We start from the raw sequence: 25,784 nt of genomic DNA on the forward strand, positions 1-25,784 counted from the left end.
CACATTCTTGGAAATCCTCATCAGAGAGAGGCAACCTCTTGTTTTGGAACAGATTATAGATTATTCATCCATGACTGAATAACATCCATGACTTTGACGCGACCAGGAAACAATAGCTCTCGATTGATCAAATGATGTTGTACCTCTAGTCTACATATTTTTTAGAGTGATGATAGTTTGCTGCATAGCTATTTCCATTTTGCTTACCTCAATCCTGAAATCTGAATAAATAAACCATGTTGACATTTCCTGAAAACCATCAAATTGATATTTGTGGATTCGAGTGAAACACCTCAGCAACCATTCGAGGAACTCCCATGCCATTCACGCACTCTTGATCCCCTCTGGATGAATCAAGAGCCTCTCTGGGGAGCTGAGACCTTCAGAGAGCAGATGACCGCTGGTTAGCTGAACACAAAGAATGGTAGAGGACGGGAAGCGTTAGCATTCCTCTGTCAAAGTCGGAGAGGTCAGGTTCAGGATCCTGGTTTATCTAGAAATAATCCTTCTCATCCTCTCTTACAAAGTTGGCCATGATTAGAAGCAGCAGTCGCTCCTCTGGTCGAGTAGAAGCTTCATCAACTTCCTGCTCCCACAGCGTTGGTTCCGGCTGCATGACTGATGTTAAGATTGCGATTTATTCTAATTTTAAATGGTCATTTCAGAAGAAATGTGCAACCGTGGTTACATAAAACCAGACACAGGCTATTTTGGAGAAGTGTAGCTGATGATGATGTGGCCAGAAGTATGCAGACACTTCCCATTCGCTACAATTTATTGTGCTAAGCTAACTAGCGGTCCGCGGGTCCCTGTAGTTCTCACCCATCTAATTAATACACAGAGAGAAGGGTACCTAGCTTCTTGTCTGGTTTTGGAGGTGCAATAAATGAATTTATCAATAAGAAAGTATGGTCGACAAAATGTTCCCCTTTGTTGGCGTCAATTCACTGCAGCAGCAAAAATAACTCGTGCTATAAGACGGTAACTCCAGAAGGAGCCAGCCTCATTCCGACAGCAACAGCCTCTGGTTGTACTCCACCTTTCATGTTGAGGATTTATCAACAATAACACAGCCAATATCCAGGACTGCATTGTACATATGGGCATGAAAGTATGTTTATTACAGAAATGAGAACAATTTCTCCTGAGCTGAGAGAGGAGCCTAATGAGCTGAGGGTAAATGGAGGAGATGTCCTTCTCTCACTGCTGGATCTCCAGCCTCCACACATTGAGGCCTCTGTGGTCAGGAGCTGGCAGACTTACTGTGCGCTGCTATTGTTCTTCTATCAGCACTTCTCATTAGTGGGCGATCATGAATGGCCTCCCGTTCTCTCCCGTCAGAGACAAAGGGGTTAACAATGTATCACATCGGGCACGGCCATACGGGTGTTTTTTCTCAGCTCAGGTCTTTGGTGATCAACAAAAAAAACTGCATAATTAAAAAAATATATAATAACTTGCTCTGCTGCATATTTCTGACAGGTTGATGTTTAATAACTTGATATATTTATGAATGCATGAGTGGAGTACATTCTTTTACAGCAACTGAAGTACAAAGCTCCCAAAAATTGAACCCTGGGATATTTGTTTTTTTGGTTGCTACTAATTGATGTTACTTTCAATTGTACTACATTATATTTTAAAAGGAAATATAACATTACTTCACCTCACTACGTCCTTTCAACAACAGCAACAGCTGACTATTTATCAGAGGATTTTTCTTTGAAATCACACACACACACACACACACACACTAATCACTGACCACATCATGAGTTACACTGATGGACTGGATGTCACCACGTCACCACTACAGTGCTACTAAGCTACTAACATGGCTTGCCTCTTCTTCACAACAGTGACATCCTCGGACAGTAATCTGTCAGCACTGTTACTCTTCAGACATCCCATAAAACATTTGAGACACACGTAATGCTTGAGAAACTGAGAGAGGACAGTTTAAGACCAGCCGACGGGATTGAGAAAAGGTGAGTTTGTGCCTTCCTAATCTTCTGGTGCCTGTAAGAAACACCATCCCAACTGACACCAGTCATATGAACAACACTCCCACCTAGTGGTGATATTCTGCTACACCAACCAGAAGTACCAGAGCCTCTAAAAGTCATGTCAGAAAGTAGAGTAAGAATTGTGTTTCAGTTGTAATAGCTGTCCTGTGAAAGAAGTCGAGGAGGAGGGACTGAATAAGGATATTAGACATGAGGGACCTGGTGGGATAGAGACATCTGGTTGTGTTGCCTGGTGTTACCTTGGCGACTGCTGACTGCTTTGATCACCACAGACAGACAGGCAGGCTGCATGAAGGCCGTCCAGAACCCTATTCATCGTCTCAGACCCTCAGTTCGGGTCGCACTCATGCAGACTATTCTTTTATTAAAAACAACAACAACAACAACAACAACAACAACACTTTTTTTCAAAGTCAGAGTCACAGGCCAGAGACCAGAGGTCAAGGGAGAGCTGATATCAAAACCAGAGGTTGAAGGGGAGGCTTTGTGATGTCACAAAGCCCATCGCCCCTCCAACGACCTAACAGGCCCGACTAGTTCTACCTGTGCTGTATTGTCATGTGAGAGCAGTGCGATACGAGGCCAATGGCTTGATTAAATCATTTACATACCTCTTAACAACTGAAACCCAGACCTCTGTCTGTACCTCCGGACCTTCATTTGTAAACCGTTGAAGAACAACTGTTGCTGGAATAACACGGAAGTTGTTGTAAGCACATCAGAGACACGCTCAGGATCCTTTATTACTTCTATTAGCAGTAGAACTCATACTTTCAGCCTGTTTCAAATACCACTTGGAGTTTACATTTGTGAAAACTTGAAATAAAGGTTCCTGTACAGTACATTATACTGTAAATGTGTTCAATGCACTCTGAATATACAAATTTCTATGTAAACATTTCTAAAATACCTCTGAACAGCAAGCCCCTTGCAGCACAGCTTCCACATCAATTCTCTCATAAACAAGTTGGCAGAATCATGACTTTACTTTGACAGTCGCCTCTTTCTAGGATTATCATTACAAACACATTAATCCACGCAGGCAAGCTTGTAAAGAGACATCTGTCGGTCAAAGCACTGCGATATTCCAGTTCTATTTTATATTTTATTCTATCAGCCCTGGTCTGGTGGCTTCACCCAACGTTGCCCAGCCACTGATTAGTCATGTACCTTTGTTTCTGCTGACAGCAGCGCTTCTTCACGACGTCAACCCACACGTCCGGTTCAAGTTGTTGCAACATGATCGGATGGAAAAAAAAAGAAGACTGGAAATAACTTTATCGAGATTTAAACAGAGATGTTTTCAGCGCGCAACATGAAGCTTTGTACCAAAGCAACTTGACGTGACCCAGGAACAGGACTTCCGGATGTGCAAGAACAGTTTTCCTTAACAGGCATGTTTGCTTTGGTATCATATTTTCATGTGTCCATTCACGGCTCGCCTGAGATGACGCGCTGATGTTTTAGGATCCTGCATTCGTCTACAACTAAAATACAAGATGATTTCATTTAGAAATATTGTTTAATAAGGCACAATATTTCTGTATGTACAGTGAACACACAGGGGGGAGGTCTCATCTTGGACATAATGTACTAAACCAGACCAGTAAATACACGTGACACTTTCATACAGTGTTAACAGGTCATTGCATTGAATCCTCTCACAGACAATCACTTAAAAGATATTTACTGGAAAAGTGCAAAAAGTATAAAAATAAATCCCACATCTTTTCTCTTGATTGCCGTTTTTTTTTTGGTAATAAAACATAAAGGCGTCAGTTTACATTGAAACTATTTCACTTGGCAAATGCAAAACAGTCGATTTGCAATTTTCAGTAAGCCATAAAAGCAACCTAACTTGAAACCTACATCTGAAAAGGCTGAAATAAAATGACAGTTTTCTTCAAATACATTTAGGTCAGTGACACCTCACTGAGGCTAAACCTCCAGCTGAGCCTGAACTACCGTAGCAGGAAGCGCGTCAACACACGTACACCTCGCCGTTTAGGTGACAAAACGCTGGGAAACTTCCCATTCGAACCATCAGTAATCAAATGTAAACATAAGATATTCAGTGGCTGAAACCCTGACGAGGTGGAATTACTCCAAGTTGTTGTACACACACAACTGGGGGCCAGTGACTCCAGTAGTTTCGTCAATAGTGTTGAAGTTCAAAGAGGCTGAGTTTGTTCCACAAGTTCAAAAAGAGGCCGGTGATCAATGAGGGGCTGCTGAGTTTCCTCTCTTCTTCCCTCTGCTCGCATGTACTGTCAAGCTTACATTAAATCCTCTTAAAACATAAAATATATTTTCAAAGCAGCCTTATTTAAAAAAGATTTAAAAATTATATTAAAAGAAATGAAAAAAACCCAAAACAAAACCCTTACTGTTGTGGTACCCCCTTTGACACAAAAGCGTCGGCTGAAAAGGTCAGAAATGAAACCTCTTTCTCAGATGAGAACAATCACCCACACACCTGCAGAGCTCCAGGAAGTACAAGGTCACAAAGCATCCAGCGAACGCGCTGACAAACAAACCAGCTGAAATAAGAACCGTCCTCCGCGTCAACCCAGAAACGTGAGGGCTGCCATGACGCTGAATCCCAGCAGGATGAAGAGCACCTTGAGGAGCTGCTTCCCAGGGGAGTTGAGCTCATGTGGGAGGATCTCCAGGAAGGTGATGTAAACAAACGTCCCTGCGGCGAGCCCCTCCAGGACAGCTTGGAGCAGAGCTCCGGCGGCGAGCTTGGCCTCGATCACGCTGATGCCAATGGCGATACCTAAAGGTGACATCAAAGCAAACACTCCGATGTAAGCGGCCACCCACAGAGGACGGACTGCACTCTGGACCAGTTTCACTGACAGGCTGAACACGATGATGCTCTTGTGGACCAGTATAGCGATGCAGATCTCCAGTACCTGGAGAAAAGGAGGAGGTTATGACCATATCAGCTTTTCCTGAGCCATCTAGGAATAACACTGTCATAAAGCTCCACCTATATGAGTGGCGTGTGTGTGTGTGTGAGAGAGAGAGAGAGAGAGAGAGGTTGGGACATGGTATCTGTTAATTTCTTTGTACAAACAAGTGTGAATGCAGATCTCCTGAGGACGAATCATACAAAGAGACAAATCTGGACTCGTTACGAGGATCATAAACCATCCTCACTGAGATCAGGAGAACTGGCATGAGTCAGAGACGGTGGTAAGGAGGGCTGTACATTTAGCAAGGGCCAGATCAGCTTGTGTTTCTTTTAGAAACGTCTTCATGATGGGGATGTTGGAACAGGGCGCCAGCATCCTGTTTCCAGATGAATGGCTCCGGCAACGAGGTTCTTTAGTCTCTGGCTTCTGATTGGTGGATAGTTAAGTGGTTTTGGCAGAGTTAGCGGATCCCATCGGTACATGTACACCTACCTACTGTGAGACTGGACCCGCTGTGAGCCAGACTAGCTCCCGGTGTCAGATCTGATCATGCTTTATTGCTCATCCAATGATCCAGCAGGTGATGTTTTAACTGAGACCTGCTCTTGCATAGCTTCATAAACCTGTGTATCTATCAAGAACTCCTGCCTGTGCTTCTTCCTGTCTACATGTATCTTGACTGTTTTGTTTTGTGGTGCCTGTATTTGCATCATAAGTGTGAGTGACAAAAGAGTCAAAGTCCCCGTGAAGGTCAAAGTACCAACAGGAAAGTTGATCTGGACCCTGATAAGAAGGCTGGCAAAGCTACGCCAGGCAAGACATGATTGCAGTGGCATCAGTAACTGTAGAGGGCCACAGGGGCAGGACTGATTCACACACTTGGATTTCTATGATTTTTTTTGAATGGTGTAACAATAAATATTCGGATGTGTTGTGTATGTTCTCTATAAACAGTTGATTTTCCTGAGAATGCACAACGTTGCTATATAAAGTTACAGAGGTAACTAAATCATGAGCTAAACATCCTCAACGTCCTGTCTGAGAGGCTGTTTGTTGGTTTTGTTTACACCAACTTTAAAATCTGGTTGGGAACTCGTATGTGTTGCCGCTGTTTTCTCTGACAAGCGCCAGCAAGCACACTCACGCTGGTGCTGTCACTGGGCACACCTTGAGTACACATCAGCTCACCTAAGCAAGGTAGCAACCAGCTGTCAATCACAAATCCAGCTGCACAAACACGAGACAGAATCACATGTATTAGACTGCATGTCTTGAGGTAACACTGTCAGAAAACGTCTCATGACAGGATTCAGTTTCCCTGGCTGGGAATTTCTCAACAGGTCCTGAGGCTGTGAGATGCTTTCACTTTTACTCTCTGGAACCGAAATGAAATTCAGCTCAGGTACTTTCTCTTGTCTTACCTTTGAGTCGGTGTTCTGCAGGCCGATAGCCAGACCCTCAAAGACCGAGTGCAGTGACAGAGACAAGAAGAGCATAAAGGAGCGGAAGGGGGAATGGGCCTGGAAGTCAACATGGACGTGGTGGCCGCTGCTCTCCAGATCAGGGCCCGTCCCGTGGCTGTGGTCGTTTCTACCGTCCTGTATGAGGGGCGCCCTCTCCTCCTGAGCCCCGCTCGTCTCCTGATAGCTCAGGACGATCCTCTCCAATATGAGGACCATGAAGAAGCCGGCAGCTATGATGAACTCCGGCAGAGGGAAGCTGATCTGTGCGACACAAACAAACACAACAAACCACTGAAGCACATTCTGAACTTACAGCCTCTCAGAGTTGATGTCTAGAACCTAAAGTAGCTGTGCATCTGTTCCTGAGAAACCCATCTGACCCTCCGGTTGCCTTCTAGTTCATCATCCTTGATTCAGTCACCTACCATATGTAGGGACTTGATAAGCTGATGATGACAGCGTATCTTTAGAATGTCTTACACAGTTGTTACCCGGAGCGCCACTCGTATTTTTGTCTCATCCAACGAGAAGGATCAGTGGCTTGCATGCGTGTATAAACAAGTTGGAACATTTCTTGGAAATAGAAGGGGATTTAATACAATTAAGAGAACACTTTAGACAGAGTAATAATTCCAGCAAAGCAATGAAGGCACATATGGAGTAGCAGATATGTATTAGCCTACATTTATCTGAGCTTCAAGTGAACGGCAAAGGGGAGGGGAAGAAGGTGTGTAAAAGGAGATTATAGCGACCAATTAAAAAAATGAAAACTACTGAATGGAGGGCTGACCAAGCTCCATACGAACTGGTGGGAGGACGGCCTCCAAAGCCTCCTCCTGGTCGACCATGGCTCCTGCTGGGATTCGCTCGATGAAGAAGGGAAGCGCGTTGATTTGCTACCGTCTGGCCTCAGGCTGCTAGCTGCCTCTACGCTGCTCTTCTCAGGCGCACGGTGACGTCTCTCCGCTGGCCAGGATGGAGATTCAAGGCTCATGGAAGGTCAATGGTATAACGACCGTGAGCCGGGATCGATGACGAGTTATAAAAATAGAAAAAAAATCAAGTAGTGTCGGTGTTACACGGAACGATGCCTCCACGAACTTAGATGAAAGAGAGGCACGTTCGACTCCGCGTACCAAAAAACTTTGCTACTGGAGGAATTATTGAAGTAGACAAAAGGCTTTGTTTAAAGAACAAAGACTAAAACTCATGAGGTAGTAGATGGTCACAAAAGAAGAGAAGGCGGACCGGCCGCTCTAGGAGCTCGTGCCAAAGGGAAGGAACAAGAAGCGCGACTATTATAGTGAGTGACCTTTGACCTGTGTGGGGTAGCTGGCCAATCAGCTCACTTTGCCATTGTTCAATACTTCTCAGATATCAACATCATAAGCTGGTTGAATGGATAGCAATCATACATTACACAGACAGATCACCTAAAGAATCAGATTGCTCAGAGTTCAGATTCCTACTCTTGTACTTCATTTAGCAGTGACACAGAACCCTTCAATCACATGAACAGTCGCATTGACTTAAACAGTTGGAATATCGGAATGTTTAAGCACACATACAGTACATCCTGAGAGATAAGACTCTTATCAAGATCAGACAATGCTTCCTCAGTTTCATGGTCACGGGTTTTCCCACCAGGCGAATGTTTACAGTGTTCTGTGGAGGGTAGAGGTTACAGAGAGGTGTGAACCCCCGTTGGCTAAACCTCCTGACTGGAATTACGAGTCCCTGGGTCAGGGTGAACAGGAGACGATGGCTGGTAGACGTCTTGGTAACGGGGCAGCAAACGTTCTTGGTTGATGTAAGTGACAGACTTAAGTGTTCTGAGGGGTTACTACATCCTGAAGAATGTGAGGAAGGAAAAGGGGGGCAAGTACTCTACACATATAAACTAGTCACTCCCAAACTTTGTGTGGATGCGATCTTTTGAACTGATTTAGAATCTGTTTTTTTTTTTACGGTTGATTACATCCAAGTGATAGAGACAGAGATATAAGCTATACAGAGGCTTTAATTATGACCTAAAGAGAAGCTGGACGTTGCACCCGTGTTCACATTACTCTGACCTTTTTTTTGACTAATCTGGTGAGCAGTTAACCAGTTTTCACACACTTGTAATTCAGTGTTAAGTGTCAAAGGTGATGTATGGTTGGTTCAGTCTGTCAAGGATGGTGTTTCCCATTGCTGGACTCATCCAGCTCTCAGGTAAACATGGAATTATAACTATATTAGGGGACAATGGTTCAGCAAGCCCATGGTTCGGTTACTAGCCTGGCTTTGGGGGTCATGGTTTCAGTTTGGTTTGTATATTAATGAGAAGAAAAAAGTCCACAGCAAATGAATAAAAAAACGCCATTAACCACAGTCGCTAGCACGCCGTTATATGGTTCCTTATAGTCATGCTACTGCCTTTAATCGTCTCTGTAGCCGTGGGCAGAGCTGATGGACAAACTGTGCACCGCACCACACCACACACACACAGAGCAGATACACACAGTGGATACACACAGTCTAACCTGACTTTTGTTTACTTATGGAACTGAAAAATTTCAGTTCTTTTTTTAAAAAAATGGTTTGGCCTTTCATCCTTAATAAATACGACAGTCGTTTGTTGTTACCGGGTAGAATCTTTCCAAACTCAGACTTACCTCCAGCTCCTGAGCCTCCAGCTCGGCGGTAATATCTGACAGGTAATCTGGAATAATGTCGAGTAAACATGCTGCCAGGAAAACGCCACCCGCAAAACAGCTGATCAGACTCAGAACTGTTCGGTGAGTTTCTGGGAAATGGAATGGAAAACATCTTATTTGAAGGTGAACTGATGCACAAGGTTACACAACGAAAGGGCACATCACTGTTGGCTGGGATGCAAACACAGTGTTACCCCGCTATAGAATCATCTCGTCTACATTTTATATTTTGGGGACAAGAAGTGACTTCATAAACACCGTCGGACCATGTGACCTGTCAGTGGGAGTAAAGAATACTCAAGAGAGAATTGAAATCAAACAAACATGAGACAAGCTGCTTTCACTTCCATGTGAGAGGGGGGCGCAGCCTTGAAGTCCTGTTCTGACTAAATAGAATGTGACCAGTAAGGGGAAGTCCTGTGATTCCAGGCTTCATCCTTATCATGTGACTCCAGGTCCGGTTGAGAGGAGGATTTATTAATGCAGTAATGACTCTATACATTACTCATCTACTACTTGATGATGCAACGACCACATCTACATATAATACACGTTTGCAGACTTCTTTCGTACAAATCCCACAGTGATCAAGCAGTTTTTTTCCTACTGGCGTTCGTTGTGATCAGTGACTGCAGGTATCCGCCCTATTTCATCGGTTCTAATCTAATCTCAGCCATTTCCAAATGAGATAAAGTCACAGTTGATGAACATCAGTGGCGGTGAATTGATTCTGGAACTCTTTACAGCTGAAACAAGTGACTGACTACAGTCAGACCACAGGAGGGACGAGGACGAATGATATTCATCGTTTCAGCAATGAAGCATCGATGTCTGCACCGTTAACACACCGGGAAACAGCAAATGTAGCTGCGGTGTCTGTGGGCAACTGCCAAACAAAAGGCAAAGATGAAAAGAAAAGGCAAATCAATGAGAGTGGAAATGTTCCTGTGGTTTGTTTTCACTGCTCGATGAACACCACTATTAAACTCTGACTTGAGGGTTGGCGCCGCAGCGTCACCTACCTGTGCCGTTTGACTGTCTGAACCATCTGATTCGTGCAGGAATGAATCCGAAAAGAAGAGTTAGCAGCAGCAACCCGACCAGGGCGCCTATCTTCACCTGAAGCAGGTACTCCATGGAGTACCGGACCGTGTCAGCTCAGGGCTAAATGCGCCGTTGGTGACTGATAAACGATGTCATCAGACAGGTGAAGAGGAAAGTTGAGGTTCGCCAGACAGCACCGCACCACAACAGTTGAACACTGAGGCAACGACGACTGCAGCGGAGTTGTTTTGGCCCTGCTACGGTGGCCGAGAACGACCAAACATGAGAAACGGGACCGTTTGCTTGTTATCGCGAAGAGTTGGAGTAAACGATAACGTGGTCCATCGTCAAAGCATGCCTAAATGGTTTTAGGGTAATAAACTCCCAGGAATAAGTTTCTTTTGCTGTGTACAACTGAACTGAAATATGTCGCTTTTTTGCCGAAGCTGCCATTTATTTATTTTTTTTCTAAATTTGTACTTTTGTTATTCCATTTAGTGTAAATGTATTTCTGTCCGTGAATATTTCCCAGTGTCTGTACCACTGGACTGTTCCGCATGTAAGCAATGGCGGAGGCCGGGGGTGGTCGTGGCTCATACCAGGTAAGTTATGACGTCAACGGGGGCGTTCGCGTTTCCACCTTAGCAAGTTCACGAACAAGAAAAGATAGACTCAAGTATTAGCATTGTCTAACTTCTTTATGCTTTGGTGAAGTCATCTTAACTACATAAAAGTAATATAACCATCATAAAATCAACCAATCAATCAAATTTTTTTTTTTAAATTTATGTCAGTTTATTCCTGATAGACCAAGAGAATGAGCTCATAGTGATCACTACTGGCTGCAACTATGGGTGGAGGTTTGGAGGTATTTAGATAAATAATATATAAATAAATAAATATGTGTACATCAGCTGTAGATGTGTGTGTATATGTACTATAAATATGTGCGTGGGGGTGCACAGTGTGTGCGTAAGTGACTACTGTGGGGGGAGGTGACTGTGGAGGTAAAGTGTCCAACTTTACCTTACTTGCAGGAATAAGGAAAAAAGTTCGATACACTGGTTATGATTTGATCTTTTCCAGCATTAGCTGCATTCCAAATATTGTGGAGATGTGGAGTACAGGTGCCCTAAATCAAATAAATGCCCCGTGATTTTCCAGTGACACATTGCCATCTCAAGGCTGCACGGTGGTGCAGTGGTCAGCACTGTGGCGTCACAGCAAGAAGGTTAGGGATTCGAGTCCCGGCGTGTCCAGGGTGAACCCCGCCTCTCGCCCGTAGATGCTGGGGTACGCTCCAGCCCCCCCCCCCCCCCCCCCGCAACCCTTACTAGTAAGGAATAAACGGAAGATGACGATGGATGGACATTGCCACCCCAAAGTGATCACCTCACCGTCTTGGCTCCGCCACTGCGTGGAAGACACCGCGGACACCCACCAGATGCCGCCCATGTACTAAATATCAGGCGTCGCAGCCACTGATGACGTTAACTCAGTGCGCCGGATATGTTGACCTCAGCCACCAAATGCTGATGTGTTAGAAGAAATTTCACTCCAGTGACTGTGGTCAACGTGGTTTTTTTTTTTTTTTTTTTGATGCAATAAGAAAAGAAGGGAGACGAGCGAAGGTTTGATGTCCAGGAAGACGCCGAGGGAGCGAGCAGGAGCAGCAGCGTGTCTGAGAGCGAATGGCGGTGAGGCGGGCGGGCTCATGACTACCTGGTCTACCAGCACCGGAGCGATAGCGTTAGCATTAGCTGTTGACAGGGTGGATAACACTCATCATCCAACGCCTCTCTAGACGTGTGAACCCTCACACACCGGGTCATAATATTCATGCATTTAAAAGTGTTCAATCTAGCTTGAATTATTTCCAGAATCACAATTGTCAACTGTTCCATGACATCATTTGCCATCTTAGACATTTGTACCGGAAAATGGATTTAATGATTCTCTTATTTTCTTTCTTTTGAAAAATAACACCATTGTAAAAAGTCATTTTTCATCTCCAAGACCAATCAAAAATGCATTTGTCACGTTGGCCGTTTTTACATTTCGGATCTTTGAACCCCTCTGTAACTCTCACACCCACCAGACCTGGCAGATACAGAGAGTAAATGAACAAAAATGCAACTTAGTAAATACAAAACAGGAAGCAAATGTGTCTGTGCACCTTACCTGATGACACCTGACCAAAGAATTAAATCACTATATCATACGTATTTATGTATAACTCATTCGTATTTTGTTTAATTATGTATGTATTTAATAATTTTACTAACAAACTAAGTATAATTATATCAATGTGTAAATATACTAGTTGCTGCACTTTAAAACACTTAAAATCAGAGATGTTAAAAGAAATGAATAGAACAGCACCGCACGGTTGTTTCAGACAGGCGCTTGTAAATGTAACCAATGATAAATCCACATGCTCTTTTAATTGGTAATTTGTAAAATGTAAGTTGACTACTCTCTTTTTTTTTTTCTTTGCTATGCTGCCCTGTAACAAACAGGCAAGATTCAGTTCAGAGTTACGTTTTGCTTGTGCTAACATGTCTGTTATCTGTAAGATTGTGCATGTGAACTCTGAGGCTCCAGTTGTGTGCTGAGATGTCAGGACTCATGCAAGCAGGCGGGGGGACTGAACACCAGCGCTGGAGTCAAGACCCATGCTTGATTTGGCTCAAAAATACTCCAAAGATGGGTGACATGGATGTTTCCCTCTTTGCAGCCCAAAGGTAAAGTTGGCACCAAGGGAAAGAAGCAGATCTATGAGGAGAATGAGGCGACGCTGAAGTTCTACACCCGAGTCATTCTGGGAGCTAATGTGAGAACCTGGTCACTCCCGTGACGTCATCATGTTGGTCCTTCCCCTCTCTGGACTTTACTTGGCTTATTAACCTGCAGCCTGACTGTCACATGAATGCAGTGATTCATGTCATCCATCTGCTCTATCGTTCATTGTGTAACATTTGTGTAATTTCTTCACATTGTTGTATGTTGTCGTAGCAACCAAAGTCCATGATGAAGGTTAACGTCGGTTCTTTAAAGAATAAAATGCCCTGATCTTCCTCCACAGGCAATATATGCTGTTATAAATCTTTTGGCTTTCTACAGTTCGTCTACGTTTTGGACGTGGGTGAGTGTGACACCGCCAACTCTGAGTGCAACCTCTTCACAAAGCTCCAACCCCGTATTTCTGTTTTAATTCCCTGTTGTTCCCTTTGTCCTCCTGTAGCTGCTACTTATGTTTGCTCTGGCAGTCTATGTTGGGAGTTACCGCTCCATGTCTGCCATGGCCAAACCAGTGTTTGCTGAAGATGGAAGTCTCCTCGATGGAGGAATAGACTTAAATATGGAGCAGGGGATGGCAGAGTAAGTAACTGTACGGCATCAAAAAAAAAAAGCTTTCAATACGATCCCAGCAGCGCTCGGAGGAACAGTCTATCAAATATGGCACAAACGTTCACTTGAACCCTAGGAGGAACTCTTGAAATGTTCTTGGTTAAAGCTCGTTCACATGCTAATTTTGATGAAACTTGCACACAAGTGTTCGTAGCTGAAACGCTGAATTGATCAGAATTAAGTCCAAAAACTAAGGTAAAATTCAGTGTGACAGAATGTTCTACTAAAACACTCCGGCCGTATTGCAGGGTTTCGGATTTTTCTTAGCCTGGGCTGCAGGAAGTTCATGATGAGTGTGAACAAACATAGATGGAAACTGTAACTGGACGAGGTTCAAGCACAGCCGGGTCGATCTTTGTAAAGACGTTTATTTTCCGTCCTCATAGAGCCAGACAAGGAGGCGGATACTGTCCTGTCCTCTGCAGAAAAAGGAGGACTGCTAGTTAGCTTAGCGTAGTGAATGGTAGTGGGTGGGAAGTGATAGCATGCTCCAGTCATTCGGGTGACAAGGTTCAGGAGCTTGGTCTGTGTAGAGGTAGTCCTCCTCATCCTCTCCTCTAAAGTCAGCCATGTTTAGTCGGAGCAGGCGCTCTTCTAGTTGTCTCCTTGTGTTTTGTTATGTTGGTTGAAGTTGGGACTTGCGGGAGCTGCGTCAAGTCACGACACCAACTCAGGAAAATAGTCCAGATTGTCAGCTTCTAAAATTACCTTCTCAGGTAGTGAATTGTTAAATAATAACAAGTGTTCTGCACAACCCTGGTTCCTCTAATGTGAGCTAAAAACCATTTCTGTCCGTCCTCTTGTTTGCCTCTCTTGTTGTTCCTTTACGTTAACATCCCATAGAGACCTGGACTGCTCCTCTAAAGCTAAACCTCCGTTGTTACTGCACATCAGAAGTTTCAGTTCATCAAGTCAACAATTGAATATTGTTTTTTTTCTCTTGCAGGCACCTGAAGGACGTCATCCTACTCACAGCCATAGTTCAAGTACTCAGCACCATCTCCTCGTATTTCTGGTACCTCTGGCTGCTGGTGAGAGCAACATTCCCATATGTCCCGTCATGTGTTGCTGGGACTCTCCTTGTCCCTTCTCTCTCTCTCTCTTTTTTTTTTTAACAGTTATATTGCGCGTGTGTGTGTGTGTGTTAGGCGCCGGCTCGTGCCCTGCAGTTGCTGTGGGTGAACTTCCTGGGCCCGTGGTTTACAGCAGAGAGCCCGACGGCTCCAGAAGAAGTGAATGAGAAGAAGCAGAGAAGACAAGAGCGCAGACAGATGAAGAGATTCTGATGCTGGGAGCAGACGGAGCAGTATTTTTGTACACAGAATCTAATAGACAGACAACGTGGGACTCCTAAATTATTCTGGAATAAATTTTCTTATTAATTTGAATTCAACTCAGATCTCATCATGTGGAATTTTGTTTTCAGTGTTTGTTTTCTCTCTGCCTTCTGCTGTAATGCAATTTAATGAAATGAAATGTTCCTTTTTTTTAAGAAAATGTCACAATCCAAATAGCATTCATCCTCATGTGGGGAAGTCAGAGCAGCATAATCCTGTCCAGCTGCCACCCGCAGATGAACATCCAGCCCCTCCATGCCGCATCCAGTACACCCAGAGACGCGCCACCTTATTCTGCTGCTTAAATCATGTCGTCTTTTCACTTCTGTCCAATTTTGTTTGTGAGGAATGTTTCTCGATGTAACAAAATCAGAGTTATTTTGTTGGAGCTACAAAGTCTTAAAATCAACTTGACGGAATTCAAGTTTACAAGGACTGTTTTGCAATAAAACCCTCCTCCAGTATTCGGAGTCTGTACTTAGTGTTTCCTTGTCCCGAGTTGTCGGAAAGTCTTGTTACACCTGTTTTTAAAGTTTCACCTTCACTGACGGGGAGAGTTTTTACACAGGACGAAATAATTTATGGGAGTGCTTCTGCTTGTTGCCTTCCAGAAGAAGCCAGCGCTCTGCATTCTGGCTCTCCTCTTTACCTGCTGCGTCTCTCACTGTGGCCTCTCCTGTTGTCTTGTTGCTAATATGAGACATTCGTTTAACAGGAGAAACCCCCTTGACACGAAGCACATCAGCTCCCATCACTTCAAACAAACAGATCCTGTATGGACGCGAGTTGTGCTCTAATGTCGTGCAAATCAAAGACATTCTACAACAACAACTTGTGCATGGTTGTTGCACATACAGCTAAGAGGAATCTCTGAACATATTCCAGAGGATCCTGTTAATCTCATACTTTGTAATCCAGGTAAGATGAAATGTCCGCTCAAAGTTTAGCTGCTTCCAGAGCTCTGGTTTAACATCCCAACGACAGAGGGGAACTTTGCGTTGCTGTGTGAGACAACTAACCTGGAAATTCATGACAAACAAACAATAGCTTGCTGGAATTTTTTTTTGAAGGAATTTATTTGGATAAAAATCATTCCCATTCCTCAATCTTGTGTCAAAAGAATGAAATCATAGCAAACATGAATAAATCGATCATGGTTTAATTCTCCCTCGCCGGTCCTCGTGCTGGGCTGCTGCGGATGGTAGAATTAGAGATTTCTTACTGATTCACAGTCCCGTTAAGTCAAAGAGCTGCAACCTGCAGTCCTTTTAAAGAGAAATGCTGTGATGGTGTGGATCAAACCTCCGACAGAAGAACGAGCACGTTAGCTATAATCCGATACAGACAGGAATTCAAAAAGCAAATATTACAAAGCTTTCTTCTTTCGCTGAAACATCAGTAATCCCACAAGCTTCTTCAAAATGACTGCTTCTACTTTGGCTGTGTCCTGCCCTGCTTCATTCCAGCCCTGTGGTCCTATACTGTCTCTATTATAGGGTTGTAAACAAAGTAACCAAAATTAGAGCAGCACGGCATCCAGTTGTCAGGGCCAATCCCAGACGTGGGCTTTGAGAGAGACCATGTTTCAGTGTAATTTAGCACAGGGGCCACTCATTCGCATGTCACCTTCCCCCCCCTCAAAAACATACTCCCACACACACACAGACACACAGACACACACACTCTGTGTTTCCTCACTATTATGCATTAGGAAGTGCAGAAATGGAGATTTTATATGTTTGTGTTTCAACAGAAAGGGCTTTTCCCCGTGGTGGCTTTTCTGCTTTCCCTTTTGTTAATGACAATTTAAACAATGGTTCACTGACTGTGCAACTTGAAATGTGAGGCCTAAAATAACGTGCAGGAGGCGAGGGCCCTCATCTGGGCTGCTGATTTAGGATGGAGAGAGAGCTCTGGAGTGGGAGAGAGAGCTCCGGAGTGGGAGAGAGAGCTCCGGAGTGGGAGAGAGAGCTCCGGAGTGGGAGAGATTTATTTTTCCACGGATGGCTGAAAAAAACAGGCTCATCCAGACAAGATGAAAAGAGGAGTTCGAGCTGTGTTCCATTTTCCAAGCGTGCTGCTGTTGTTTTGCCTGTCATGAACAAACAATAATTTTCACTTGGAAAAAAAAAGTCAAATAAAAATAACATAATCTGTGATTGAAAGCAGGAGAAAGAAGGCTGATAAGCAGACAGCCCTTTGTCCTGCTGGCTCCAGCAGAGGCCTTCACATGTTAGATCCCTTTAGACCAGCAGAGCTAGACAAAACAGGAAACTGGGGGGCACTTGGGCACCAATCGAGCCTTTGACCTTTGAACTCCAGCGCTCTCTGTCTTTGAAGTCAGGAGAGAGAATCACAAGTAATTACAAGCGATGCTGAGTGTGTTCCCTTGAACATTCAACCTCTGCTGTGTAAACAGAATCAGAGCTGAGGGTGTGTTTGGCATAGCTGTGGGTGTCGACTTCTCCAAGTTCATCATCTCTGCTCCGCCTCAACCTTGTTTTGACTTGGGAGCCAAGTGACCCAAACACTGTTGACTGCAGATAATGCGCGTTGGAGGAGTGGCCAGTATCGGTACATGACTCTCAATTGCTTCAAATGTATTTTTCTAAAAAAAGCAGATGCGAAGCAAACTGGTGGTTTCAGTCACATTTGTTCTCTTGCTCGTCATGAATAAAATCATCATTACCGTCCCGTAGCTTAGATAATGCAGCCAATCTGAGTTCACTGCTCGCACCATTGCCTTAAATGGAAGCTGTAAAAAATTCCTGCTGCTTTGGACACCTGTGTGTGTGTGTGTGTGTGTGTGTGTGTGTGTGTGTGTGTGTGTGTGTGTGTGTGTGTGTGTGTGTGTGTGTGTCCTCAGTGATCGTCGCCTCTTGATCTGAGTTATCGGTATAAATCATTGATGTGATCTCTTGTCTTGGCCCCAGAAATCAGCAGTCTAAACATTTTGTAGCAGTTAACGATGTCGACCATCCCCTCCAGTTTATAAACAAGAGGTCTGAGACGCGACATCCACTGATGGATTAGTTGTCTGCACATAAACACCTCCCTGAAAATGAGAGATCCTGTTGACTGCCTGCAACATATTTCAAAAATATTGCAGTGCAACATTATGCTGTTGTTAATTCCTTCTCCACCAAATTGATGCGATGACTGGAGGTGCAGCATCCCATAGCCCAGGGATTCCTAAACTTCTCTGCTCCAAAATAAGCTTCTTCTGCACTCTTGTGACTTATGTATCATGTGTGTCAGATGCGGAAATAACACATGCCTTTATTAAACAATACTTCACCCAAAAAGCGTGTTTTCAAGTACTCACAAATAGTTATCAAGCCAAAAAAACAGCCGCATCTTTAGCTTGAAGCTAGGGGCTCCAAATTAACGTTGCCAGGCACTGGCGACCAGTATCCAGAGATCCAACCTTGAATTTGTAGCTGTTGCAACAACTGTGGTTAGACATTGAGGAATTGTCTTTACCTGTTAGATTTTATTTCTGGAAATCATCTCATGTATGTTGCGTGTCAAAACTCTGAATTTGATAAATATTTTGTTAGAGGTGTTTTGGTTACTGATCATATAATCCGACTTAACGATGCGGAAATGTGTAAATAATTATATTAGTTTAATAAATTATATTTATGACTCCTTTTGTGTAAAGTGGCACAAAATGCTTTCAACAGGAATGTCGACGAAAACACACCACTCTTCGCCAAACACAGATCAACCAGTAAATAAGAACTATACCTGTAGTGTAAAGTATAGAACAATCATGTATGGCCACTGAAAAAAAACTAAATTGTATTCTTTAATGTGATCTGTCGTGTCAGTGAATTAGTCTCTGACGCCGGGGAAGCAGCTTTATAGAAATAAGTGTGAGGAGAGTGATGAAGACATCAGTAGAGCCCGGATGGTTCCAGAACTCTGGCATCAGTACAGAAATGATTTGTTCTTGATGTCAACGTGGACTCAGTCAACACCATCAAACATCCTGAGGATCTCCAGGTTTGTTTCGTTCACCAGCCTCAGCTGCTGGCTGCAAAAATCCACCCAGACAATCTCCTAACCTCAAAGGAATGAGGGTTGAGGCGCACGTTTAAATCTCTGGTGAATGCGAGATGACGTGACCGCCATTTTGTAATGAAATATGTAAAGAACCCCCTCGTGTTTTTTTCTTGATTTAGACAAATATCATCAGGGCTGTGCATCGTTTGTGGACTCGTGAGGTCTTTCAAGGACAAACTAACGAATCAGCAGAGCGGTTGATGATGAATGTCCTGTTCTGGAGCTAAATCAGTCATAAATAATTCACGCCCAAGCTTATTTTACATCCTTACACTCTCAGAGTGAGTAATAACTTGTAGTACACACAGTCTGAGATAGTGAAATCAGTACGTCTCAATAATGTAGATTCGATGTCTCACAGGAGTCACATACACACTCCTGGTGTAATGTTTACCATTATTCACCATCGCGTGTGTGTGTGTGTGTGTGTGTGTGTGTGTGTGTGTGTGTGTGTGTGTGTGTATGTGTGTGTGCGTGCGTGTGTTTGTTTTACCATATTTGTTTTTCTGCTCTAAACAAAAAAACAGCTGAGCCAAATGGAGTGTTTTGCATGTTTTGCACATGAGCAGCAAATACATATTTTAACTTTATCATGGTGTTATGTAAGTACTTTTTTTTAGTGATTGAAATTCATTGCTCAACTTGTACGATGACTCACACAAAATTCAATGAATGTATTCAGCTCTGGGAAGCTGGGATAGGCTCCAGCCCCCCGTGACCCTTTACAGGATAAACAGCAGAAGATGGATGATGGATGGATGGACGGATGGATGGATGGATGGATGGTATTCAGGTCTATGAACATCGTGATCGAGCAAATCATAGATGCTAGCTCACACGCACTTCTCATACACACATTCTAGAGCTTTTACTTTATCAGTTTAATATTCTGATTAAACCTTGTCTGCCTAGTAGTTGCTGACTAGTGAGTAAAAACATTCAAGCAGGAAGACCCAGGCTGCCTGACAGGAATCTGCCTGAATTAGCAAGCTCATACAGTTGTACACATGTAATAATAGATAGAAGTTAATGCAGACAAGCTTTGTCATGGAGCCATGAAGTTGTAGACCGTGTCACATTACAAACAGAACAGGGAAGATTAAGCCATTTGTTCTCCCGCCACTGTGAGGCTGTAAAAAGGCTTTGTGCTGAAAAATGACGGGATGATTTCCAGAAACTGAAACACCAAAACATTTCACATGAAAACATGATCCCATGAGTGTTGCTAGCATCCTGCTTGTGGCCTAGAACACAGCTCAGGGTCCAGGATCTTCAACTTGATCAAGATCGGCTCCCAAAAGTGAATCACTCTTTAAATTCCATCCATTAGTTTATGGTCAATCAATCCATCCATCCATCCATCCATCCATCTGAATCTGAATCTAATTCATAAGGTTTGCTTTAATATCAGAGCTCAGCCCAGGGCTGGAGCCGCTGACCCTGTGGTGACCTGGCTGTCATGCACGGTAGTGTTCACGACTCTATTTGTGCTGCATCCACAAACAAGCATTGTGCTTTTCATAACGTTGCAGAAAAACAGCGTATTTTTGCTCAGTAACAGTTGCACCCAAACATCCTCACGTCATCCAAAGCTCTTCAGGTATTTACTTTTGTAGGTTCCTTGGTTCTTTCTTTGAATCCTGTGATGTTGAGAATGTTTCGGTGACAATAAATTAACCATTAAAACATAAAAAAACCTATAATAAAAAACCTTGTTGTTTAACTATTTGGTGATTTTGAAGGAAAGAGTGAGAGCCATGCATCTGTTGAGCAGCACGATTCCAAATATTCCAGTAGTCCTTAGACCCCATGAGTACCAGGGGCTGATGTCAGCTGGTGATAACAACTGACGGGGATCACATCAATCCTCAGCCATTCATTATTTTTGTTTGGTTGTTTGTGCTTACTGTAAAATGAATAAATAAAGGTCCTCCGTGAGCGACTGCAGCCATTAGTTGCAGCAGTGGCGCCACTGTCCGCATGACTAAAGCAGGATCAGTGAAAGACGTCAGGCTCCATCACACTGGGTTCCCTTCCTCTTCCTTTGTTTTCATCCTGTTTCCTTCCTCGTTTTCAGATACTCTTCCCCCCAATGGAAGTCTAAACAAAATACAATACTGTGAAAGTAAACAAATGCACAAATATCATGTCCGAGAGCCTTGGCGTTTACCAAATGCAGGTCTGGGGATACCAAACAGGATTTTGGTGTCAGAGCAGCCAAACTACAGTGTGGCTCGGCTGGCAGTTTGCCGGAGTAAAGTCACAAGCATTTAGTATCTATCAATGGTTTTATCATTAAATAAGTAAACTGCCCACTGGGTGACGGGTTGAGTGTTGACCAGAGGAAAGTACAAGTGTCTGCTGTTCTGCCCACACCAGCTTAGGACTGGTGGGCATTTATCTCATTCTTCATCCCGGAACAGTCCTTTGCATTGGCTAAACCCGATCTCAAAGCTGTTTAAACTCTACCAAAACAGTTGTTTGTGCAACCAAAATATGGTCTTGAGTGCAATTGTGTTCCTTGTGTTTTCTAGCAACAGTGTGTCCAATGAATTGGTTGGTAGGGAGGGATGGACTTGTACTTCAAAGGCCCATTACAGGATATTAAATGGAGAGGAATTTCTCCTAAACAAACAGTGAGTCTGTCAGGCATGGAGAAATTAGATGGATCCAATGATAATAATCATGTCCTGACGGTCTAATGGTCTCTAGCACCAATATACCATGTAATTACGATGTTCTGAGTCGGATCTGTCATCCCTGCTTTTCGTCAGTAAAACTTAAAAAAACAAAACAAAAAAAAAAACAGTCAACACGTGAGCCTGAAACTGCACATAAGACACATCCAGTGGCTGGAGATATTACATCCAAATATTCCTCAACATTTCTTCCCATAAACAATCTCATCCATCATCCTGCGCAGCTGTGTACTTGGCTAATGCATTAACATTAATGACACACTTTTTTACACAGCTCATGTTGCTGCAATCGCCATTGTCCGCCATTTCATCCACGCCCACCTTGTGCTATTAAACATATAATGGAAGTCTCGATTAATGGTTAATTTCCGGGAAAGCCCTGCGTTCTGTCATAAAGTGCTTTCCATTAATTAGTGACTATGTTTTCCAGAGCGGAGGGCTAGAGGAGAAGAGTGATTAATGAGCAAAATAGTGCAGCCAGCAGCTCGCTTAGCCCCAGCGGCAAGCGTGAGAGTCAGACCCACAAAGAGAGAGGAAGAAAAATAAATATGTGGCCCCTGAAGAGAAAAAAAAAAAACCTGCATGGAAATTCATTGAAAGGGTAGTTGAGTGTAGTTTCAAAGGGATGGAGGAGCATTAGAGCTGAACTGTGAGTGAGAGGGCAGAGCGAGGCTGGATGACGCCCTCTCTGGTGCCAGAGGTCCAGCAGACGAGGATGGGCGTGTGCTCGACTGAGACCTGCTAACAAGAAAGCAGTTTCTTGACGTCGTTTGCTCTCTTGAGCTCTGAGTTTAATTCTGCGGAACTTTTGGAAGAAATATTGCAGTATATTTTGCACTGAGGGACACGTAGATGGAAAAGTTTGGTAATATTATGAAACTGGATCATCAAAAAAAATAATTGCTCACAATAGCTAAGTCCATTTTTTTGTACATACCTCATCAAAGCAACTTCAGCCAAACAATGTAAAGAAAAAATGTTGCTGTGTTAAATGGATCCAAATTCAACAGATTCCCCCTTGGCTCATGTTACAGATGTCGCAAAGACTGGTGAAAATTGGCCACCTTTTTATTTTTGTGTGCCCCTGCAAACAGAAACAGCCCCCAAAAACACCGCCTCCTTAAAGGAGTGGTAGGCTCCCAGATTTCTATGTACTTTTTTTATAAGCCCTAAATTTGTCGTGATGTTTCGATGGCAATCAATAAATTATCACGTTTAAAAAAGGAAGCATCAAAATCCATAATACATAAGGGATGCAGGACCAAATTTACCTCCACCCAATCAAAAACCGCTACCAGTTAGATTGGTTGGCCCGTTTTGCTTTCCATCAACAGTTGAAACCACACTGCACTGATTGGGCAGCTTAGCTGTCCATCAAAATGCTGAGACCCGGAAGCCTAAAGCGAGTATCAACACCTTGTCAGGTCGGTGTTTAATGAGCAGTTTCAAGGGAGGACGAGCATGGATCCAGAGGAAAACTCTTCAAAAAGAAAAAGGTCTTTTATAGAACAATCAATAATAAGAGGGAGAAGGATAAAAGGCTCAGTGCAACGCGAGTGATTCTTGGGGATTCGTTTGCTCGCTGGAGGAGTCTAAAAGAATCAAAAGGTTTAGCTACTGACGCGCGAGTAGCAGCCTTTCTTTTGGACTGGTAAGAAACCCGTTTGCTTTGACTTGGCTAGCGAGCTAGAGAGGCTATATTTGCGTTAATTTTTTTGTCAACGTAGGTTGTGAACGGTCACTGATCTACGTAGTGACACAATTTACCGGGGAGGGTGAGTGGGAGAGTTCATGATCAGAGTATGATTCAAAAAATGATTGATTTAGACAGATTTATGCCATATTGTTTGTATATCATGTTTCTTCTGTAAAATTAAAAAAGAAAATAAAAGAATACATCAAAAAAGAGAAAAAAAACAAATCTGGCGGTGCCTAAACCTCCTTTAAGAGACATACAAACCGAATGACTGTTATTTTGACCACGTCTGGGAAACAGGAAAAAAAAATGCATTTACACACCAAACCGATACAGAGCAGCAACATTAGCGCTAAATTCCAGAAGAAAACTTGTTTCACCAGTGAGTAGCTGAAAACAGCTAAAACAGTGCCCTTAGAATGTTGAGAATGAACAAATCTATCAACTAATTTAGATTTTTGGCAGAAATTGTGTGTAACATAACTACTGCACATCCATTTGCAACAAAGAATCACTGAGTTAGCTTAGCTTTGAGCAATTGTAGGCTACAAGGGAATTTGCCTACAGTCGATCATTTTTCAGATGTTGATTCTGAATGATTGGTTGCAGTTCCTAGCAAACTATGCTGTGCTTAAAAATCGTGACAAACATCAGATCGTACGGCTAAGTTGTTGCAGGCTACCGCAGCTTCTCCTTCATGCTTGAAAAGGGAGGGAGGAGCGTGGGGTTTCAGCTTTACTGATAAATGTCCTTCCTACTGGTCCTTTCAGTCAGAACATGATGATTTAACAGGTTAATTTGGTTCATTATTTTTGCTTTTTGCATGTTAAGCAGTGCTGGCCTCTTGCTAGTTGTATATTCTTATGTGAATTTGCGCGTCTGGGTTTGTTTGGCCACACGGGGGCAGTATTTCTGTTGATACTTTGAGCAGCTTACATATCAAGGAGTTTTAAAGCAGTTTTGTGTGGTGTTTCTGTCCATCTGTTTACTCTCCATGATGTCAATCAACACCTCACAGCAACAATTGGCTCCTAAGCTGCTAAACGCTCCACTACGTTCACCATTTAGATCCTAAAATCTGTTGTTACTGCAAAGCTGGTTTTCTTTAGCTTTCTTTTTTTTTGTGGAAAATGACCTGAAAGCGTTACAAAGCTGTTTCAAGCTGACAGATGCAGCAGAGTGATCTAATAATTCATATTGTAAGGAACATTTCTGATGAGAACACACGGTCATTTGAAATAATGTTATTATTAAAAGTATCGATTTTAGCTGCTTTAAATCACAAGGGTCCTATTGATCTCTCGGTCCAACTCTAAAAAATAAAGGGAGTGTTTTCCCAATGTCAAACTATTCTTTTCGGGACCAGCTCCAAAACAGATAAATATTTTAGCTGGCCAGTGTTTCAAACCCTTGGCAGCGTTTCTGCAGTGAATCTTGCAGACGTCAGATTAAGAGGGCAGCCTGGCGTGAGTCCAGAGGTCTGGTGAGACATTATCTCCAGCACCCCTGCATGTTTTCATAAGGGGGCCTCCTCGTCTCTCCAGTGCTGGCCTTTAAGTGGCTGGGAGTGGGCAGCAGGACTGTTTGTGTGTTCATGACTGTTTATGTATGCTTTGTGTGTGTGTGTGTGTGTGTGTGTGTGTGTGTGTGTGTGTGTGTGTGTGTGTGTGTGTGTGTGTGTGTGTGTGTGTGTGTGAGTGCTGGGTAAACTGTCGCCTTGGTGGGGCAACACACTGTCTGCCATGTCTCTGGTCTTGAGGAGAGCCATTAGAGGAATGATGAAGCTGATGACATGCTTTTCCTGGGACAGGCCGGCTGGCCCCAGACTCGTCTCTGCTGCTGCTGCTGCTGGAGCTGCTGGAGCTGTGGGAGCCCGCAGGTCTGCCACTGGACAGACACAGAGACGCGCGGACGGCGTTTATTTTGGGAGGTGGTTTGGTGCCGGACACCCTGTCTACTCTCCCTCCAACCTCCATACACCCCCACCCCCTTCTTCCCACACTGAAAACACACAAACACACACACACACACACACACACACACACACACATACACACACACACACACACACACACACACACCTTATCACCAACACACACGGGGCACAATGTTTTTATTTGGCGGCTGGAATGACACAGATTCTGTAAACCCAGTTCACCCAAATCAAAAAAGAAAACAGATATTTTTGTAGAAGTGAAACAATATAAGTGAGTGATACAACATTTTATGTGTGGTGCTCACAACATTGAAACAGCTCAAGTAGGCTCCCTGGAATGTGTCTGCTCATCCAGTCCCTGTCCTCGTGTATACCAGCCTTTATCACCTGTTGCCCGCCCCCATGTGATTTACCTGGTATTTCTCATTATCCTTCCCCTCATAATGTACTGTATTTAGTCTCGAGTGTATTTCCCCTGTTTGA

At 43.5% G+C, this 25,784-nt stretch overlaps 2 protein-coding genes across 5 annotated transcripts; one reads left to right on the forward strand and one right to left on the reverse strand.

The window, feature by feature from the left end:
* Nucleotides 1-1,571: 1,571 nt before the first annotated feature.
* On the reverse strand, nucleotides 1,572-11,642 carry slc39a1 (solute carrier family 39 member 1). Of its 4 annotated transcripts, XM_086226097.1 has the most exons (5): nucleotides 10,133-10,430; nucleotides 9,069-9,199; nucleotides 6,370-6,672; nucleotides 4,890-4,945; nucleotides 1,572-4,806 (listed from the first exon to the last, which is right to left on the reverse strand). In XM_086226097.1, exons 1-5 carry the CDS (start codon nucleotides 10,245-10,247, stop codon nucleotides 4,680-4,682), a joined length of 732 nt encoding a protein of 243 aa, XP_086082223.1. In that variant the 5' UTR covers nucleotides 10,248-10,430; the 3' UTR covers nucleotides 1,572-4,679. The 4 variants fall into 4 exon arrangements, with proteins under 4 accessions (XP_086082223.1, XP_086082214.1, XP_086082195.1 ...); XM_086226088.1 differs by lacking the exon at nucleotides 10,133-10,430 and adding an exon at nucleotides 11,552-11,642 and having other exon boundaries at nucleotides 1,572-4,945; XM_086226069.1 differs by having other exon boundaries at nucleotides 1,572-4,945; nucleotides 10,133-10,427.
* Nucleotides 11,643-11,648: 6 nt separating this feature from the next.
* On the forward strand, nucleotides 11,649-15,360 carry tmem208 (transmembrane protein 208). The gene is made up of 6 exons (XM_086226109.1): nucleotides 11,649-11,851; nucleotides 12,892-12,987; nucleotides 13,240-13,299; nucleotides 13,399-13,535; nucleotides 14,512-14,596; nucleotides 14,714-15,360. The coding sequence occupies exons 1-6, from the start codon at nucleotides 11,846-11,848 to the stop codon at nucleotides 14,849-14,851; spliced, it is 522 nt and encodes a 173-aa protein (XP_086082235.1). The 5' UTR covers nucleotides 11,649-11,845; the 3' UTR covers nucleotides 14,852-15,360.
* Nucleotides 15,361-25,784: the final 10,424 nt, after the last annotated feature.

The sequence above is a fragment of the Aulostomus chinensis genome, chromosome 2 (genome assembly GCF_037954235.1).
Source record: "Aulostomus chinensis isolate RoL2024-O1b breed Wild chromosome 2, RoL_Achi_v1.0, whole genome shotgun sequence".
Lineage (NCBI taxonomy): Eukaryota > Metazoa > Chordata > Actinopteri > Syngnathiformes > Aulostomidae > Aulostomus > Aulostomus chinensis.

Bases quoted from the DNA above. Each gene is read 5' to 3' on its own strand.
- slc39a1 (XM_086226069.1), bottom strand. From the start codon at position 10,247: ATGGAGTACCTGCTTCAGGTGAAGATAGGCGCCCTGGTCGGGTTGCTG. The intron at 9,200-10,132 runs GTAGGTGACGCT...TCCATTTCCCAG, and splicing joins CAGACAGTCAAACGGCACAG to AAACTCACCGAACAGTTCTG. The intron at 6,673-9,068 runs GTAAGTCTGAGT...TGTGTCGCACAG, and splicing joins TGGAGGCTCAGGAGCTGGAG to ATCAGCTTCCCTCTGCCGGA.
- tmem208 (XM_086226109.1), top strand. The intron at 12,988-13,239 runs GTGAGAACCTGG...CTTCCTCCACAG, and splicing joins GAGTCATTCTGGGAGCTAAT to GCAATATATGCTGTTATAAA. The intron at 13,300-13,398 runs GTGAGTGTGACA...GTCCTCCTGTAG, and splicing joins CGTCTACGTTTTGGACGTGG to CTGCTACTTATGTTTGCTCT.